Below are 16,335 nucleotides of genomic sequence, written 5' to 3'. Positions count from 1 at the left end.
AGAGCAGCATCTCAAGCAGACTCCATGCTGAGCCCCAGTGCAGGGCTCCATCTCATGACCTTGAGATCATGACCTGAACCAAAATCAAGAGTTCGTCACTTAACCAACCGAGCCACCCAGGTGCTCCAATTTGGCTGATGCTCTGAATCTTTTTCAGATAAATTGGAAATAACTTGCTGAGCAGAAGAAGGATGATGGAGAAAGAAGAAAGTTGAAGGAAATTTGGGATTTGGGGAAATGGAAACTGATAGAGCCACATGAAAAGGGTGTTTGGCAGAAAACAAGTATTTTCAAGGCACTTGTCTACACAATTGAGTGGAGTTGTATCGATTGCTGATTATTGATTGATTGCCAGCAATACTTAGTAGCCTGATCTTGTGGAAATGACCCAATGTAATTGCAAAGCAGTATGATGAAATAACAAAGGAAAAAAGTGTAAAGCAAGAGTCAAAGTGTGGACCATCAGATCTGAAATTCATAAGAAAGAAAAATAAATCTCAACACAGTGGGAACACCGAACATATCGAAACAAACTGTCAAAGAGAAGTTCGTTGTCAGAGAAATCTGGAATTTTGACAAACTTTTTCTGAAAATAACTCCTCCACTAGCCAGCACCAACACCTGAAATTCTACCCTATTATTTTCAAGAGGACTGTTAAAATAAAAATACAAGTGTGAAATATGCCATATGGTTTCCTTGAGTTGTAAGGGGAAAAAAAAAAAAAAGAGGAGGGGGGGCACAGCATGTCATCAGTATCCATTCTATTATTATAAATTGTTAGCAAATTACTGGGGCACATTACCAATATGTATTCCAAACAAAAATATGGAGAACAAATAAAACTTGAAAGAAATGTAGTCTATTATACATAATAAATAAATAAAATAGATAAACTTTTCTCATTAGGAATAAATAACAAACATTCACATAAAAGATCATAATTTGGGGGTGCCTGGGTGGCTCAGTCTGTTAAGTGTCTACCTTCAGCTCAGGTCATGATCCCGGGGTCCTGGGATCAAGCCCAGCATCAGGTTCCCTGCTCAGCAGGGAGTCTGCATCTCCCTTCTCCCTTTGTCCCTCCCCCTATGCTCATGCTCTGTGTCTCACTTTCTCTCTCTCTCTCAAGTGGATGAATAAAATCTTTAAAAAAAGATCATAATTTGTATTAATATTTATGCAGTCAAACCAAGATTTAATCACTATTATGTAAAACCTATTAATATCTCCTATGATACCATGCTTGGCTTATTTCCTAGCAGCCTCATGCTTTTGCATAGGTTTTAAATGTGCTCAAACACATTCCCCAGGGTTTTTTTCCTTACTATATTAGTCTCTTCTTATTCTTTTGGTAATGTCATTGAGTTAACTACTACTTCCGTTTGTACGTGATGGAATGTATAAGGAGTCACTTCAAATGTTGGCACCACTATGAGCATGGTCTTTCCCTTTACTTGAACTCAGAATTAAGAGTTTTGGTTCTTGCTTTTTTTCCTATTCCAGTCCCAGAAGAAGTTTTCCCTGTAGAAGTTATCTGTAGGCCGTCTTATGCTTTCTAGCAGTAGTCCACAACCAGGCCCTAACTTCTCCAGGGTGCTACACAGGATCGACTTAAATATGTATTAAGCTAAGAGATATTCTCTCAAATGAGTTTAAATGCATTTTATCTTTAGCTAACCTACATGATATGTAAAAAAAAAAAAAAAAGAAATATGCCTTAAAAACAATGCTTCTGCTCCAAATAAATCAAGGTCAAAATAAATGAAGAGCTCAAGATGACATCAGGCCCATTTGTCTAAGTCCTGGTGTTGTGTGGATGAAGAGCAGCAGCTAGTTACGACAATACATGATGCATCCAAAGTGATGGCCAAATTCCTTAACATTTTTCCATTTCTAAACCATCCTTAAAGAAAATCATATATAGGGCCACACCATTCTCACGGTAGTCCAGCAGAGCAACCATGCCATCTGGATTTGTGTTTTCCCTAAAAAGAACTGGTAATTTTTGAAGTTAGCTGGGATGTGCTTCATTTGTTCTTCAGCTCCTGTCGTAAAAGATTTTACTCTTTCTGGCCTCTGTTCTTTCAGTTTGCCTTTGATTGATTTCATGTAATCTTTGATGTACTTCTTGTAGGCTTCTTTTGTGAAGCTGGTTTCCTGCAAGTGATGGTTCATGACAATAGCAACATCAGTGATTACCGTGCTTCCAGTACCTTTGCCCTCAGGGACTTCAGTGGAGGCATTTCCACCATTAGTGAATCATCAGTGGTACCTTCTGTCTTCTTGACCACCTTCCCCTCCACCTCTAGGCGCAGCCCATCTACGATCTCCCAAATCTTATAGATGTCAGAGGACATCTCATCGTGGCTGAGGAAGTCCTGGTAGATGATCATGAGGGCAGCTGGAGAGAGACCACTGTGGACTTAGTTTAGCCAAAGCCAAGAGCTCTGAGCTAGTGGTACAGCCTGAGCAGCACTGGCGGGCAGGAGGGAGTGGGCAGAAAAGCCACACTCCCAAGTTTTAAATGTAAGAGGAGAGGATCCTTCTCCAAGAGTCACCTTCTAGTATGTTACCATTTCCTCTGCCTGTCCTCCTTCCCTCGGGAGTCCAGGACTAAGACTTTGGAGTTCTTATAGTAATAGAAAGAGGAATTAGGAAACCAGCAGAGTGGACTCAGATAAGGGCAGGATTCAGATTCTGGAGCTACAATGAGTAGACTATTCACCAAATTCTCTTAGGAAGAAGTCTAAGGAAGCTTCTTTCTTAGCCATTATCTTCTAAACCTTCCCATTTTTCAAGGCATAATCTTCTAACAAGTCTATTTTTTGGCACTTCATTTCATCCTTACAAATAAATTTTTGCTAATTGAAGTAGAGTCAAACATAATGTTACATTAATTTCAGATGTACAACATAGTGATTCCACAACTCTATATGTTATGCTATGCTCACCACAAGTGTGGCTACGATCTGTCACCCTACTTCACTATCACAATACCACTGATATATTCCCTATGCTGTACCTTTCATCCCTGTGACTTACTTATTCCATAACTGGAAGCCTGTATCTACCACTCTCCTTCACCCATTTTGCCCATCCTCCTTTTTCCCACTGGCAACCATCAGCTTGCTCCCTATATTTATGGGTCTGTTTCTGCCTTTTTTGTTGTTGGTTTCTTTTGTTTTTTAGATTCCACATATAAGTAAAATCATAGGGTGTTTGTCTTTCTCTGACTCATTTCACTCATTATAATATGCTCTAGGCCCATCCATGTTGTCACAAATGGCAAGAGCTCATTTTTTATGGCTGAATAACATTCCATTGTGCATATATATACACACACACTACACCTTCTTTATCCATTCTTCTATCAATGGACACTTAGGTTGCTTCCATATCTTGGCAACTGTAAATAAAGCTGCAATAAACAGAGAGGTGCATATATCTTTTCCTTACAAAGAAACTATGTGAAGTTGACAGAATCCAGAATCCAGTGAACACAACATCCTCCTGTTCAGTTGAACACTCCCATTTTTCTCTGTACTTTCTTATTCCACCATCCATAATAATTGCTCTAAGATCAAAAATATTGCTAGACTGCAGGCTCAGCGAGGACAGGAGTCATATCTGGCTTATGTCTATAGATTCCCTGCTCCATCCTAGTACCTGGCACAGCTCCTGGAAGGAAGTACACTCAGCACTGATGGGAGGAATGACTGAAGCAATGAATGAACAATAAATCTTCTACTGGGATACACAGACATTCTCTCTGTGGAAGACAGATGTAAAAGGAAAGCCATGACCTGGATCCCTCTCTTCCTCTGAAAGGAAAGAACTAACTCATTAAACCCTTTTCACTGGGGCCTGGGTGGCTCAGTGGGTGGAGCGTCTGCCTTCGGCTCGGGTCATGATCCCAGGGTCCTGGGATGGAGTCCGGCATCCGGCTCCCTGCTCAGCGAGGAGTCTGCTTCTCCCTCTGCCCAACCCCTGACCTGCTGTCTCTCTCTCTCTCTCTCTCTCAAAAATAAACAAATAAAAAATCATTTTTTTTAAATAAACCCCTTTCATTGTAAGTACTTCTAATTCTATCATTATCACTTTTTTTTTTCATATCATTTCCACTCAGGGAAAAATCCAATGAAGGCGGAATTACAGACCTGATACTCTGTATGGGATAAGTAAAGCACAGAATAAACTGAATGGATTTCTACACAACTAGGTAATTTTACAATGTTAAATATTTGATCAAAATATGCAAAATTACCAAGCGACCACATGACTTATTTGATGACTGATGAATGTCATACAATTTTTTTTTAAATTCTTCCTTGATTTCCTTATGGAAGAAAGAGATTTTCATTTGCAACTCAAGTAATTTCTAAGTGGTGAACTGGCAGAAAGAAATAATCTGCCTTTCAAAAGAAAATGGTTTAGTTTAGAATTAGTAAACAGGACATGTGGAATCTCTATTAAATTCCTTTATGATTTATCACATATTTTCACAGGTCTTTCTGAGAAGAAATCATAAATAATAACTTGATAATTTTCAGCATGCATTTATTTTGAAGCAGGGTTGTATCAATATATTTATTATCAGGTTGCCTCAAAGTTATTTCTATACACTACCTTGTGTGTCATAAAAACTACAAGAAAGAAAACATTATTCATTACCAGACATCCAGGTCTACTTGTATAATAATCACTGCAGAGTTTTGGAGAAATATGTTCTACACCAGGAAACTAAAGAATACAGAATGTTCACAAATCACATGCTACCTTTTCTTGAAGCTAATAAAACTTTCTGTGCCAGTCTATTTTACCTGAAAATGTTTAGATGAAATAAACAATGATAACAAGAACAAAGGACGCTAACATGTATTGAGGTCTCCCTCTTGCCTTCTGTTGTTGAAAATCTGTTGAAAACTACTTGCCCCCTAATTATTCTGTAAATTAGATTTTTTTAAATATTAACTTTCAAATGAGGAAACTTGGGTTTAAAGAAGTCAATGTTTTGGGGAGGTTGCTAAAATATGTTTAACCCCAAATCCTGTTATTCCTGCCTCCAAGAAACTAATAAAGAGTTTCCTCTCTGGAACATACTGATAAATTGCCCATAACATCCTTCTCCAGCTTGCACTCCATAAACACTGCTGCTCACCTGCTCCCAGCCAAAGTTCAAGAAGTCAGGCCCTCCGGGTCTGCACAGGAAACAGGTTACTGTCACTCACCCTTATCAGAGTGTCCTCATGGTCAGCCCGAAAACTAAGGCGCCAAATGTCCAAAGCCATATAACCAAATGAATGTGTTTAGATTGCTTACAAGATATGTTCACACCAGAGAAATGAAGAGATTCAAGTCTTGTCATCGTATTTCAAAAAAATCTGCATCTCGGGTTTCTGATTTACCCTCAGTGTGTTATGGCATTCCAACGTGAGCAGAATCCTCCAGGAGAAACCAGTCTCTGCCCGGGAGGAAGGCAGAGGAAACTGATTTCTGGTGACAGAGATTAGAATAGGACAAATGGGTAGACTTCGGAAGTGGGTGAGGAAAAGGGATCTGAGAAGTGAGAACACACACACAAGCAGAAAGTGGAGCGAAATTCCAAAGGCCAGCGACACCTACCAAAGTGAGCGTCTAGCTGTACCCGCAGCCTGCAGCAGTTTACACACACACACACACACACACACACACACACACACACACACGCTCTTGACGACAAATCTGGGATAGTGCCTCTGCTTTAGGGATGAATGGTTTAATTGGTTTAGAAAAGAACAGCCCATAAGAAACGTCTGAGAGCAGGGACCTCAGCAAAAATATCTTGAAGTTAAAAAAGGAAAAATCAATCATGTACAGATTTTAATTACAACTGAGAAAATGCAGCCCTTCCTGAGTGTCTCAACCCGCCACGCTCCAGCTGCGTGGCTACAAGTAGCGAATGAATGAAATACGAAGGGCGCGACGGAGGAAAGGAGCGCAATCATAGCCTGCGAAGGGGTTCGTCAGCTCCGCGGCCCCCACAACGTCACCAAAGCAGGGGACTGTACGAGACTATAAAGCCAGCTGCAGCGCCTGAACCTCAGTGCTCCAGCCAGGGCCCGGGAACCAGAGAAGAGGCAACCCCGGAGTTCCCCGCTGGTGACAGCTCCTAACGTCTCCCTTCCCTCCCATCTCATTCTTCCTGCCTGCTCCAGTCGGAAACTCCTCCGAGAAAGTGACTCCCCTGTTACGCATCACCTGCTGGCTCCAAGCATCTCATAACCAGCAAGGGCTGCGGTAGCTTCTCCACCTTGCTTCCAGGAGGGGCTGAGGTCCGCCCAGCAGCAAAGGGACCAGGAAGCAGAGAAGAACTTCGAGGGAGTCGACTCCGGCTGGCGGCGGTGAGTGGGGAGATCCGGGGCTGCAGACCCCTGGCGATGGGCTCTCTCCCCGCAGCCGCAAACTGGACGGACGGTGCGGGCACCGCGGGCGCGGACGCCGGGAACTTGAGTGCGGCGCTCGCGGCAGGGGCGGCTGAGGCTGAGTGGCTGCATCTGCTGGTCCAAGCCGGCAACCTCTCGGCCTCCTCTTCCGCGCCGGGACTACCTGCTGCCTCCCCGGCGCCTACGCAGCCCCGGGCCAACCTCACCAACCAGTTCGTGCAGCCGTCCTGGCGCATCGCCCTCTGGTCCCTAGCATACGGCGTGGTGGTGGCCGTGGCGGTCTTCGGGAATCTCATCGTCATCTGGATCATCCTGGCCCACAAGCGCATGAGGACCATCACCAACTACTTCCTTGTGAACCTGGCTTTCTCCGACGCCTCCATGGCTGCCTTCAACACCTTAGTCAACTTCATCTATGCGCTTCACAGCGAGTGGTACTTCGGCGCCAACTACTGTCGCTTCCAGAACTTCTTTCCTATCACGGCGGTGTTCGCCAGCATCTACTCTATGACGGCCATTGCGGTGGACAGGTGAGGAGAGAATAGGGAGGAATGGGGGGAAAGGGAGAGAGAAGACCTGGGCAGTGGGATAAGGTTACCAAGGACATGGTAACAAGATGGATTTGATGAAAGGAAAGGGCCTAGGAAAGAGTTCTTGGAGAAAGGAGGTCACCAACACATGGTGTTGGCTGAACCAGCTTCTGCTTCTATGGCCTCCCTCACTCTCCCCAACCCCTGATCCCACTAAGAGCATCTAGAGGGACTGAGAAGACCAAGGAGGGAGACGGGGAAAATCTGTCATTCCAAGAGGGACAAACTCAGCTAGAAACAATCCTAGCAAGTTTCCCAAATGGCTTCAAACTATTGCTACAAAACTTACATTCTCTGTAAAGGGTACTTTTTGGTCTTCCTTCTCTCTGTCAGTCACTATTCTGTCAGAGAAATGGACGATGAGTCACCCTCCACCCTTCCCCCCTCTCCCTGGTCTGCTGGTCCTCAACCCCACCAGCCCTATTCCCTATGCTTGCTCCAAGGCCAATATTGGCTTGGCCCCCCAGTCATGGAACATCCAATAGAGGTAACGATGTCCTCCAAAAGATTGCTTTATGCTGAAAGTTTCCACAGTGACTTGGGTTAGATTTCACTTTCAATAATCTGAGGAGGCTATGACCTGGGTACACCTTGTTCCTGGAAGATTACCTTCAGCCAAATGTTTCAGACGATGGGGGGAGGATCCTAAATAATGAGATGTACCACTTTATAGCTATTTAAGATGATTTTTTAGAATGTTCCCCCATTTACAGTGGGGATTCTGAGATCCTTAAGCAATTAAAAGAAGCCTGACAGACTGCCAATATTTGTCCTCATAATTTAGTTTTTAAAATTTCTGTTTGCATTTGCTTTCTCCTATTGAACATTATGAAATATGCATAATTGTGTTAATTGTGTTAAGACAATGGTAAACCCCTACTTATTACTGAAAGCTGGTTACACTAATTCAGTATTATTCTAAAACCCAACACCACCAGTTGATTCGTGTCTGTTCTGTGACTGGCAGCTGCATGGGGGATGTAGAGGGGTGACGTGACTTTAACTTCAAGCCTCAAAGTTCTTGACCATGAAAAGAAAAGAGCACTTTTTTTCTATATTAACAACCTGTTTCAAAATGAAATGAGACTTAATATTCTTACTACATTAGCATTTTTAGAAGGCCTCTAAAATTGATCTTCCCTTTATCTCTGATCTTCCACATGTATCTCTTCCTTCACTTTTGTAGGAACACGAGTGAGTGCAAAGAAGGAACAAAATCAGCTCCAAGTTGAGGAATAGGTGAAATTGCCTCTAATTTTGCTCCACCAAGATAGAAACAAATGTTCCTTTAGCTTAAGCATCTTCCCTTTTGTTTTGTTTTGGTTTCCTTTTCCTTCTTTTTTTAAATTACTTGTAAACGTGATTTTCAATGGGATCAGGAAGGGAATTAGCATATCGTGTTATAAAATTCTCACAATCTTCTTGAAATATTAATAATTCCTAATGAGATTTGATGAAATTTTAGTGTTGTGAAATTGGTATTTCAAGTCTGAGGGGAAAAAAGGGGTACTTTTCCAGTTATTTTCTGCCAACAGTTAGACAAAATCTGAAGTGGTCTTGGAGTTATTTTAAGTGATAATATAATGCTATGTCATCACAGTCACTGATTTGAAATTAATGAATACTTTACTTCTTCTTTACTATTTCTTTAGTAGAAAACATTATTTAATCAGCAAAAAAATGCAAAATTTATCAAGCATGTAATTTGCAACAAAATTTGAAGCATGCTCAGCTTTGTTACTGAAAATGTTTTTAAAAACTGTTACTTAAAGTAATATTTTGTGCACTCAATTGATGAAAATCAATACAGACCTATAGAAAAACCTGTTTAAGATAATTTTTAGAATCAAAGATCATTCAAATATAACAAGTTATTAGAATATTCAATAGTTTACCATCCTTGCTGGATGGATGGAATCTTTCTACACTAGTGTCTTATCAAACATGAACTGGAAAAGCTAGTCCTGTGGTATTTGCCATTACTTTATAGATTCAAGTTTGCAAGGTTGACCCTCTCTGAGAAATTTCAGGTGAGTCATGGTGCCTTTGGTTATGGCTGCATGGACTCCCCACCCCATATAGGATATAGGCAATAGTATGTGCTCACAGAAATTATATTTTCCTGTGTAATTAATGCTTTATTGAAATAATCATAAAGGTTACTAGTTCCCTAATTAGTTCTTATTGATAAAGGAATACATCATTTAGACTGTGATGTGAATACTTGTCTTATTGAATTGTGTTTTCTATCCTCATTTAATATGAACTGAATTGTATTCTCCCAGCCTAAATAGAAAACATATTTAACTCACTCTGTCCCTCTGCATAAAATCAAAAAGATCCTCTGAGCTTGAAAACTACTTCAGCTTTGACTCAGGCACAAATGGCTTTTCTTCAGCTAGAGCAAAATGGTTACAATCTCCTATGAACTTGGAAATTTTAGACCTGACTATAGATATTCCCCTAATGAACACATGTATTTTACAAATGGAGAACATCAAGCTAACTGCCACACATTTTGTTTTGTTTTGTTTTGTTTTTGTATAATTCTAGTAATTCTACCAAATATGTGCATGTGAGGTCACAGGTTCTGGTCTTACCCTGATACATGTTACCTTTTGTTTTGTTAAAAATTTCTGCAAAACTCTTTTTATTGGCTCAGAAACCATCTTTCGGTTCTACACAGTTCCCTCTTGCCTGGAAGTCTACTTCAGCATCCCCACACATCCATACCCACACCCACACACATACACACACACACACACACACACACACACACACACACACACACACAAACACACACACACACACACTGGAATTATTTGCCAATCAGGTCAATGTTTCTCTTCACCATCCTTCCCAAATTTACCATTTTTAACTTTAACATTTAAACATAACATTTATTCAAAAGATGCTAAACTTTCCCAAGATCATGCAGTAGAGCCAAGACTCAAACCACTGTAACCCGCTCAAGGGTCTGTGCTATTCTCAGCCTCTATGTTAGTAAAATGGCTCCTAAGGAATTCTGATGATTGTAGAGTTTAATTAGACAAATTATTACCTTCATTTAAATTAGAATTTAGTGCTTGTTTATACTATATAAACTATATATCTATATATTATATATCTTAAATGTACATTTAACACCTTATGTATATAGTACCTTTGTTGTAATTGAGAATGTAGATAATAGAAAATTATTAATATAATACAAATATTGTCATTTTATTCGTTTATGGCCATATACCACTTGATATGTGGGAATATATTAAAAACAGAAAATTTTTTCTTCCATTTCTAAGCACATTTTTGAGATTAAGTTAGAAACTCTAGGAAGGGTTTATTAATATGTAGTAAAGGAAAATTTCAGAGCTCATACTCCAGTATTGATTGTAATATTTAATTAGAGAATTTTTTAAATGACATTCACTCTTTCTTACCTGGAAATCTTAGGGAACTATTTCAATATGTCTTATTTAATAGTCCTAAAACATTAACAAAGACAGCAAAAAATACTTTATATTCTTCAAATCCAGGGACACACGCCCAGCATGAATAATTGTAAGAGAAGTATTTTATCTAACTGAACTGTTTTATTTTTCATCCAAATAGATAAAAGTTGATCTTATATGCTACTCTCCATTTTTTTTTAATTTCTTTAGGAGGATCCTTTTTCATAAAGCTGTTATGCAGAGTATTCATAGAACCTCTATTTCTTTTGAAGTTTATTGTGGACAAATTAAAAATAGGTAGTTATAAAAAATCATGAGGCCTCGGAGTGCCTGGGTGGCTCAGTCGTTAAGTGTCTGCCTTCGGCTCACGTCATGATCCCAGTGTCCTGGGATCGAGCCCCGCATGGGGCTCCCTGCTCCGCGGGTAGCCTGCCTCTCCCTCTCCCACTCCCCCTGTTTGTGTTCCCTCTCTTGCTGTGTCTCTCTCTGTCAAATAAATAAATAAAATCTTAAAAAAAATCATGAGTACTCAATGTGATAAAAATTACCTAAATGTATTGTGGTTACTTTTACATCACTGCTATGAATATTATGGATATAAACACTTCAGTAAATTTTTTAAAACTCCCTCATCGGTCTTTAATTCCGGTGTGCTGAGCCAAACTCCTCATTCCTCTCTATTTTAGGGACAGCTACTATCCATGCAGATAATATTCTTTATTAGTGTTATGGTAAGACTTGATTCAATATTTAACCCAGATGATGAATTGGATGAGTTTAGCCTAAGATTAATTGCTCTATCTTTGCTTTATTTACAAAATAGTAACTAAAACTATGTTTGGGAAAAGATTGTTTTTAGGGTATTTACTGTGAATCTTCAGCTCTTTCTACAATTTGTAGTTGTTATCTAAGGCTTTTAAAATATCCCATTTATATCTACTAAAATTACTGCTGTAGTGAGCTGTGAACATTCTGTTAAAATTATAGTGCAAATTCTTATAAAATTAATCATGAGCACATAGTGAAAGCAATAAATATACATTAATTGAATGGGTGAAACATACGATCATTATAGTATAAGATATAATCACAAGTGGCTCTTCCATAGCTAGCAGAACTCTAGTTGATATCAAGGTTACATTCACCGCAATGGGAAAGACTATGTTGAAAAAAAGTTTGCAGCATATTTAACAGACCTAGTGTAAAGACAGAACCTTAAAATATAACACATTCTTACACACTAATAAGAAGATACAGCATTAATATAAGAAGAACAAAAGACATAAACAGAGAGTTCATAGAAGAAAAAAATGTCTAACAAACATAAAATTATGGGCTGCTTAGATTCCGTATCTCCATTTCTTCACCTGCTCTTTGCTCCTCAAGCTACTCAAATCTGAATCCGTCTCCCAAAACTCCATCTGAAGACAAGTTGTGAAACCCAGTGGGCATTTCACTCCTTAACTTCCTTGATTTTTCAGTAGCATTCCTATCAGGTAGCTCACTGCTTCTTGGCTTCCACCTTCCCAGGTCCCCTCCTTCCTCCTTGGTCTGTCTTCCATGCTTATATTTCTGATTCTCCGCCTCTATCTAGTGATTAAATACATAGGTTCCTCAATGCTAAGTCCTGGGCCTGAGTTTGTCCTAACTTTATCCTCTCTCCCCAGGTAAGCTCATCCAAGCCCATCACCTTATTTTTCACTTTTGAATAAAGAGCTCCCATTTTTTCTATTATCTAATTGGTTTTCTTCTGGATTATAAAGATACATGACCATCTGTACAGTAGACAAGTATAAATGAATGAAAAATTAAGACTGGAGAAAATACTAAAAAAGCAGGGTGAATTTATAACAGACATTTAAGGTAAAGAGTTCTAATCATTAATGAAAAGTTGAGCTTCAGATATGTCTGCAACTCTTGATGTACATGCAAAAAAACACAATTAGTAATATAGCTGACACCGTCCATAAAAATAATACATACACATTCATTAAGGGCTAAGGAATTTCTGGTATTGAGTTTTAAGAAATTCTTTGTTGGGTAATAAAGAGGACATTGTCTTAACCCACGCTGTCACAAAGGGTTGTTAAGTGTTCCTCTGGGTGAGCCAAAGCAGAATTCAGTGAATGAAATCCTCAAGGTCCCAATTCTCTATTTGAATAGTTTCCAGATGTTCAGGTTGGATGTATTGAAGAAACTACAAGAAGGGATAAGGTACATTTCCCCCAGAAGTATTTTTCTCGCCTGAACTTTGGATATAGTTTGAGAAGCAGAGAACTCAAAGTTGTAAGGTATGGCTAAAGCCCTCTAAATATTCTTCCTTTCAGCCCCCAGTCCCTGATCCTAATCTATCCTCTATGCCAGTCTTTTATTCCAATGTATTATTTCACTCATTCGTTTTAAGAGGCACATATGCACAGTGTAAAAAATACAACAATATACCTAACAATGAATCATGGATCATTACATCAAAAGCTAATGAAGTACTGTATGGTGACTAACATACCTACTCCCCAAATATAGCCAGCCTATGATCTTCATATTCATATTACAACTCTCATTTCTGTGAGATATGTATATAATCTCACATATATGTATGACATATATATACACATCTCTCGTGCATAGTACATTATATACAGGCATAAATACAGATGTCTTTCCTTTAATTACTAAAATAATGTCACGTTACTGTCATTTTTAATTTAATAAACTTATTAGACTTTTATTGAACAAATTATAAATCTCGGACATTATTTGATATGAGAATATACAGATTCATCTTGCTCTATAATGTTCTTTAAATTTTTAATAGACAATACATATATTTTGTTTAAAACTCAGTAAATGCCTCACAATTTAAAATCCTATGTCTAAACCTTCTGCGAGCTCTGGTTATGTATATTCAATTACCTAATTGACATTTCCACTTGGATGCATAAAAAGCCCCTTAAACTCCACCCAATGCCATTACCTTACCTCTAAACCTTTTCCTTTTCCAGTGTTCCCCATTTCAACAAGCAGTACAAGCATCCATTCAATTGTTCAAATAGCTCCCAAATCTATTACCTTTTTTCTGTCTCTACCCCAGTTTCCCAAGTCCAAGCTACCATCATGGTCACACAAAGAATGATGCATTCAAAATAAGAACATGTAAGAACATGATTCTGCACCCCTGCTTAAAACCCCATGTTTGCTCAATGCTCTTATGAGAAAAAGAATTTTCATTTTAATTTTTCCTCTCATACCGTAACTCAACTGACCTAATCTCTGTTCCATGCACTCCTATCTTCTTTCAAGTCCCTATTTTTGCCACAAAGCTTTTTTGTTGTTTTTTTTTAATGCTATGTTAATCACCGTACATTACATCATTAGTTTTTGATGTAGTGTTCCATGATTCATTGTTTGTGTATAATACCCAGTGCTCCATGAAGTACATGCCTCTTTAATACCCATCACCAGGCCAACCCATCCCACCACCCACCTCCCCTCTAGAAACCTGTTTGTTTCTCAGAGTCCATAGTCTGTCGTGGTTCATCTCCCCCTCCAATTTCCCCCCTTCATTTTTCCCTCCCTACTATCTTCTTTTTTTTTTTTAACGTATAGTGTATTATTTGTTTCAGAGGTACAGATCTATGATTCAACAGTCTTACACAATTCACAGTGCTCACCATAGCACATACCCTCCCCAATGCCTATCACCCAGCCACACCATCACTCCCACCCCCCACCACTCCAGCAACCCTCAGTTTGTTTCCTGAGATTAAGAATTCCTCATATCAATGAGGTCATATGACACATGTCTTTCTCTGACTGACTTATTTCGCTCAGCATAATACCCTCCAGTTCCATCCACGCCATTGCAAATGGCAAGATCTCATTCCTTTTGATGGCTGCATAATATTCCATTGTGTATATATACCACTTCTTCTTTATCCATTCATCTGTCGATGGACATCTTGGCTCTTTCCATAGTTTGGCTATTGTGGACATTGCTGCTATATACATTGGGGTGCACGTACCCCTTCGGATCCCTACATTTGTATCTTTGGGGTAAATACCCAGTAGTGCAATTGCTGGATTGTATGGTAGCTCTATTTTCAACTGTTTGAGGAACTTCCACACTGTTTTCCAGAGTGGCTGCACCAGCTTGCATTCCCACCAACAGTGTAGGAGGGTTCCCCTTTCTCTGCCCCACCCCGCCAACATCTGTCGTTTCCTGACTTGTTAATTTTAGCCATTCTAACTGGTGTGAGGTGGTATCTCATTGAGGTTTTGTTTTGGATTTCCCTGATGCCGAGCGATGTTGAGCATTTTTTCATGTGTCTGTTGGCCCTTTGGATGTCTTCTTTGCAGTGATGTCTGTTCATGTCTTCTGCCCATTTCTTGATTCAATCATTTGTTCTTTGGGTGTTGAGTTTGATAAATTTTTTATAGATTTTGGATACTAGCCCTTTATCTGATATGCCATTTGCAAATATCTTCTCCCATTCTGTTGGTTATCTTTTGGTTTTGTTGACTGTTTCTTTCGCTGTGCAAAAGCTTTTTATCTTGATGAAATCCCAATAGTTCATTTTTGCCCTTGCTTCCCTTGCCTTTGGCGATGTGTCTAGGAAGAAGTTGCTGCGGCTGAGGTCGAACAGGTTGCTGCCTGTGTTCTTCTTTAGGATGTTGATGGACTCCTGTCTCACATTTAGGTCTTTCAACCATTTTGAGTCTATTTTTGTATGTGGTGTAAGGAAATGGTCCAGTTTCATTCTTCTGCATGTGGCTGTCCAATTTTCCCAACACCATTTGTTGAAGAGACTGTCTTTTTTCCATTGGACATTCTTTCCTGCTTTGTCGAAGATTAGTTGACCATAGAGTTGAGGGTCCATCTCTGGGCTCTCTGTTCTGTTCCATTGCTTGATGTGTCTGTTTTTGTGCCAGTACCATGTGGTCTTGATGATGACAGCTTTGTAATAGAGCTTGAAGTCCGGAATTGGGATGCCACCACCTTTGCTTTGCTTTTTCAACATTCCTCTGCCTATTCGGGATCTCTTCTGGTTCCATACAAATGTTAGGATTATTTGTTCCATTTCTTTGAAAAAAGTGGATGGTATTTTGATGGGGATTGCATTGAATGTGTAGATTGCTCTAGGTAGCATTGACATCTTCACAATATATTTTCTTCCAATCCATGAGCATGGAACGTTTTTCCATTTCTTTGTGTCTTCCTCAGTGTGTTTCATGAGTATTTTATAGCTTTCTGAGTACAGATTCTTTGCCTCTTTGGTCAGATTTATTCCTAGGTATTTATGGTTTTGGGTGCCATTGTAAATGGACTCGACTCCTTAATTTCTCTTTCTTCTGTCTTGTTGGTGTATAGGAATGCCACTGATTTCTGCACATTGATTTTATATCCTGCCACTTCACTGAATTCCTGTATAAGTCCTAGCAGTTTTGGGGTGGAGTTTTTTGGATTTTCCACATAAAGTATCATATCTGCAAAGAGTGAGAGTTTGACTTCTTCTTTGCCGATTCGGGTGCCTTTGATTTCTTTTTGTTGTCTGATTGCTGTGGCTAGGACTTCTAATACTATGTTGAATAGCAGTGGTGATAGTGGACATCGCTGCCATGTTCCTGACCTTAGGGGGAAAGCTCTCAGTTTTTCCCCATTGAGAATGAATTCACTGTGGGATTTTTATAGATGGCTTTTATGAGATTGAGGTATGTACCCTCTATCTCTACACTCTGAAGAGTTTTAATCAAGAAAGGATGCTGTACTTTGTCAAATGCGCTTTCTGCATCTACTGAGAGGATCGTATGGTTCTTGTTCTTTCTTTTATTAACGTATTGTATCACATTGTTTGATTTGCAGATGTTGAACCAAC

At 39.4% G+C, this 16,335-nt stretch overlaps 1 protein-coding gene and 1 pseudogene across 1 annotated transcript in view; one reads left to right on the top strand and one right to left on the bottom strand.

Moving 5' to 3' along the window:
• Nucleotides 1–1,874: 1,874 nt before the first annotated feature.
• On the bottom strand, nt 1,875–2,391 carry LOC113925756 (annotated as a pseudogene).
• Nucleotides 2,392–6,414: 4,023 nt separating this feature from the next.
• TACR3 (tachykinin receptor 3) overlaps nt 6,415–16,335 on the top strand; it is a 74,161-nt gene continuing 64,240 nt past the window's right edge. The window contains exon 1 of the mRNA XM_027599647.1: nt 6,415–6,950. Within this exon, the coding sequence (XP_027455448.1) occupies nt 6,415–6,950 (536 nt within the window). The remainder of the gene's footprint in view (nt 6,951–16,335) is intronic.

The sequence above is a fragment of the Zalophus californianus genome, chromosome 2 (genome assembly GCF_009762305.2).
Source record: "Zalophus californianus isolate mZalCal1 chromosome 2, mZalCal1.pri.v2, whole genome shotgun sequence".
Classification (NCBI taxonomy): domain Eukaryota; kingdom Metazoa; phylum Chordata; class Mammalia; order Carnivora; family Otariidae; genus Zalophus; species Zalophus californianus.
The sequence above is the reverse complement of the archived record's forward strand: the minus strand, read 5'-3'. Positions and strand labels throughout refer to the sequence as shown.